Source organism: Dendrobium catenatum, unplaced genomic scaffold, assembly GCF_001605985.2.
Source record: "Dendrobium catenatum unplaced genomic scaffold, ASM160598v2 fragScaff_scaffold_1232, whole genome shotgun sequence".
In the NCBI taxonomy this organism is placed as follows: domain Eukaryota; kingdom Viridiplantae; phylum Streptophyta; class Magnoliopsida; order Asparagales; family Orchidaceae; genus Dendrobium; species Dendrobium catenatum.
The window spans coordinates 577,076-581,446 of NW_021319694.1; the positions used below are offsets into that span (position 1 = coordinate 577,076).

The window sequence follows — 4,371 nt, forward strand, 5'->3', positions numbered from 1 at the left end:
AAGAGTCTTTGGGTTCTGAATACAGTTCCAAGCCAATCTAGCCCACAATGTACCCATTCTTATAGCTAAAGATTGCACCCCCAATCCACCTGCACATCTTCTCTTACAAATCTCCCTCCAAAGCACATAATGTAATCCCTTCTTCCCATCTGGTTTGTTCCAACTAAAATTTCCGCACATCTCTTCCATCTTATATACAATTTTCTTCGGCACAATGGAATGAGTGAGTAAAAAGTTAGACATATAAAGTAAAGAAGTCTTCAACAAAGTAATTCTACCACCCAACGATAAAGACTTCTTACCCCACACATTTAATCTATCCATAACTTGACTCAAAAAATCATGAAAATCTGCCACCTTCAATCTCCTAAGAGAAATCTTGATACCCAAGTTCTTCTATTCCTTGACAACTTTGAATCCTATTATTTTAGCCACCTTCTTTTTATGATGTCTACTAACCACTTTACCAAACAAAATTTGGGACTTATTGATATTCACTTTCTGTCACGTCCACCTACGAAAATCTTTAACTATTTTCTTCACTAATATGGCCGAAGAACATATAGCTTTTGAAAACACAAGCCATCATCTGCATACAAGAGGTGTGAAATCTTAGGACCTCTTGTACAAATCTGAATACCCAGATCTTGTCCCCTCTGCTAAATACAATTTGACAAAAATTGTGAGCACATTATAACAAATAAGGGGAGAGTGGACATCCCTGCTAAAACCACTACAAACACTGATCCATTTCAACATCTTCCCATTTAAGATAATAGAGAACCTAACATTCACCACGCATTCCATACGAAATCCTGAGAAAATCGAAGGGAAACCAAACGTATTGAGAATTTGAAGTAAGGTTGGCCAACCCATGCAATCATAAGCCTATTCCATGTCAAGTTTCACCGCCATAAACCCTTTTTTGTTCTTAGATGTTTTAAACTTGTTAAAGATCTCATGGGTTAGAATACAGTGCTCAGACATAGATCTACTTGGAATGAAAGCCATCTGTTTTTCAGAAATCATCTTAGGCACAAGCTTCTTCAGCTTATTTACTAACATAGTGGAAACAATATTATAAGTAGTTTGGCACAAGCTGATGGGCCAAAAACTAGATTGTACATTTGGATTCTTCACTTTGGGTATAAGAACAATCAAGGTATCCTTCCACTCATTGTGCATACTACCAGTAGTAAAAAATTTTACTGATAGCCTTCCATGTAATGTCTCCAACTAGCTTCTAATAGCATTTAAAAAATGAGAATGTAACTCCATCAACCCCAGGAGATTTGTTATTACCTTGCTGAAAAACAGCTTCCTTGCATTCTTCTAAGAGAAATTCTGCATCCAGGAATTTCATATCCAGTGAGCTCAATCTCTGTTCTTCAGCAATCCTAGGCCAACCCGTCAGCTGACATTCACGACACCTCCATTTCTTCTCAAAAAACTGAATAAAAACCTGCTCAATCTGATTCTTATCTTCCACCATTTGGTTATTTTCATCTTTAATTTGTCTAATTAACTTTGCATTTCTCCTAGCCGAAGCAAAGTTATGAAAAAAAATTGAATTTGTGTCCCCCTCCTCTTGCCATCTAGCCTTAGCCCTTTGATACCACCATGTAGACAATCTTCTAAGAGTAATATTGAGCTCATGAACTTTGCTCCATAGCAAGACCAAATCTTCAACAGTAAAAGTCTCCACCGAAGCCTCTTTGATTTTTAATTCCAGAATTTCTAGCTTCAAGTCTTCTTCTAGTTTACATAAATCCTTACATTTGTTTTTGCTCCAAAAGAACAAAGCACGCAGCTTCCTTCTAAGCTTTCTTCTAAGGACCTCCACTTCATCACCGAAATCCTTTCTCCTCCAAGAATTATAAACAATGTTCCAAGCCGCCGGATATGACCTCCAAGTATCTTCAAATCGAATGAACCTTGTTTTGTTATGCTGTATAGTTTCCAATTTAAAAATAATTGGACAATGATCCGACACCACCCGAGCAAGATGCCGCACCTTTCCAGAAGGAACCAACTATAAGGATGCAGAATTTATCAAGAACCTATCCATCCTTTCCCAAATCCTTGAATCTCCCACCTTGTTATTGTACCAAGTAAAATTTAATCCAATAAAACTTGCATCATGTAAATCAGAATTAGTCATAAAATCCCTCATCTCCCTAGCTCCTCTTGACAAGAGGAACCTCTTTCCACCCTTCTTCTCATCCCTACTCAAAATGCAATTAAAGTCTCCTCCCACCAAGGATGGACCCGTCCCAACCAAGGAGCTTTCTAACAGCCTCCAAAGGCTCTTCCTTTCAATATAATAGTTACTGCCATATATAGTTGCTACTTTCCAATCACCCCAAGAAGGAGTGGTAAGATCCCCAACAATCACTTGAGAAGAGCTCTTCTCAACCACAAAAGAAGCCACATTTCTATTTTATAAGACCAGAATACCCCCTGAATTCCCAATAGCAGGGAAATGGAAGAAGTCCCAACTACCTCCAATCAGGCTGTCCACATCCCTTCTATCAACATTATTGAATTTAGTTTCCACAATCCCAATATAAAAAACATGGTAATCCCTAACAATGTCCTTCAAATACGGACAGACCTCACTTTTTCTGGCCCCCCTACAATTCCAGAAAATAATGGAAGACATTAAATCAATTGAGGGGAAAAGTCCCAACCTTTCAAACAGCCTTTCCCATCTCTTCTCTTCTTCCTATGCTAGGGTTCAAGTGGCCCCAGTGACTTAACCTCCTTGGCCAATTTGAACTTGACCACATTACTGCTAATAGCACCAATAGTCTTTAAACCATCCAAGCCAACATCAGCCTCTTTCACTACGTCCAAAGTCTCTTACACAGCTAAGTTTGCCCATGAATGCTCCACTGTGAGATGATTAACCATTTCACCTTCTTCAATATCTTCTACTGACGCTTCAAACTTCTTATTAACTTCAATTTTCAATCCCAATTCAACATTATCCTTCATCAAATTAGTATGCTTGCCACTATCCAGATCTAATAGATCATTCCGTGCCATATATGTATTCACCTTCTTCACACCGTTCTGCTCTGTACTCTGACCATCTTGATTCATCAATTTCAAATTTCTTCAAGTCCTTTCACCCTCGACAGTCCTTCTATTTTTACCTCTCTTGTTCTTGAATCGGACCTGCATCCAAAGGCCAAAGTCAATCCCGTGGGCTTCACCTTCAGCATGAGTTTTTTCAACACTAGCTGTACCTTACTTAATTCAAGTCTTCTCTCCAGTAATCGACCTCACAACCACAAGATAGACCTTTCTATCATGACCAACCTTGCCACATTCATAGCAAAACATGTCTAATTTCTCATACTCGACTTTCTGAAAAAAAAACGTCCTGCTATGCCATCAATCCAAACTCCATTTGGTAGGCTATTCTTCGAATTTATCCTAACGCACACCCAGGAAAATTCACGTTTTCCCCATTTAAATGAATTTCCATCCAGATACATTGGTACACCATTTCTCATTACAATTCTAGCAATGTTCCCTTCATCCCAACAATAAAGAGGTAAACCTGGAAAACGTACCCAAACAAGTGCAGTAATGCCTTTAAATGAACTGGGATTGAACAACGGTGACCACTTGTCCATACCCACAATGTATCCTTCCACATACCACGGCCCACCATTCAAGACTTCATCCATCACTTCCCAATTCTTAAATTAACACAGGATCAAATTCATACCAAGTGATGTCATGTGAAAACTCTCAAACCTATTCCACCACCTCCTCCGTTCATCGCTGAACATTGGAAATGAAATTTTATCTCCTAAAACCTTTATAACCACAGATTATTTAAGAACTTGAGAATTCAAGACTTCCTTCCTAGCATTTAATTTGATAGCTATACCAACCTCCGACATCTCAGCAAGATCCCCGCTAAAAGAGATCTTGATATGTTGGGGTTTCTTCCAAGCTCTACTGAATTCAGTATTCAATTAATTTCTATTAACAATTCCATTCTCATCTCTGCCCTGATTATCAGCTGTCACCAAATTCTCCTCAAGAGCATTGCTGGAAAATTTCCCATAGTTCCCCACAACATCTATTTCAGAATCTAAAATATGGCCAACGAGATCCTTGTTGCTTTTAACAAATTTATTGATCTTCAAAATCAACCCCGCAGAAGAAGAAACCTCAGAAATCTTATTTCCATCAAACCATCTATCCATTGCAAGGTCACTATCTCCCTCCAAACCTCATTCCATCACGATCTTCTTGCCCTTACCTTCCACAACCACTTCTTGGTGGGATGGAGGTCGAGCAACCTCCCTGATTACCAGATTATTTCCACTTCTACCACCCAGTCGATTTGTT

At 38.8% G+C, this 4,371-nt stretch overlaps 1 protein-coding gene across 1 annotated transcript; it reads right to left on the bottom strand.

Annotated features, from left to right (window-relative positions):
- Positions 1-888: 888 nt before the first annotated feature.
- On the bottom strand, positions 889-3,105 carry LOC110114119. The gene is made up of 5 exons (XM_020846885.1): positions 2,867-3,105; positions 2,450-2,633; positions 2,096-2,407; positions 1,303-2,032; positions 889-1,058 (listed from the first exon to the last, which is right to left on the bottom strand). Exons 1-5 carry the CDS (start codon positions 3,103-3,105, stop codon positions 889-891), a joined length of 1,635 nt encoding a protein of 544 aa, XP_020702544.1.
- Positions 3,106-4,371: the final 1,266 nt, after the last annotated feature.

What these genes read in the sequence shown, in the direction of transcription:
- LOC110114119 (XM_020846885.1), bottom strand. Translation starts at nt 3,105, where the DNA reads ATGAATCAAGATGGTCAGAGTACAGAGCAGAACGGTGTGAAGAAGGTG. An exon ending in GGAATTCAGGGGGTATTCTG is followed by an intron (nt 2,408 to 2,449) that starts GTCTTATAAAAT and finishes GTGGTTGAGAAG; the next exon opens with AGCTCTTCTCAAGTGATTGT. An exon ending in TTACTTGGTACAATAACAAG is followed by an intron (nt 2,033 to 2,095) that starts GTGGGAGATTCA and finishes GCATCCTTATAG; the next exon opens with TTGGTTCCTTCTGGAAAGGT.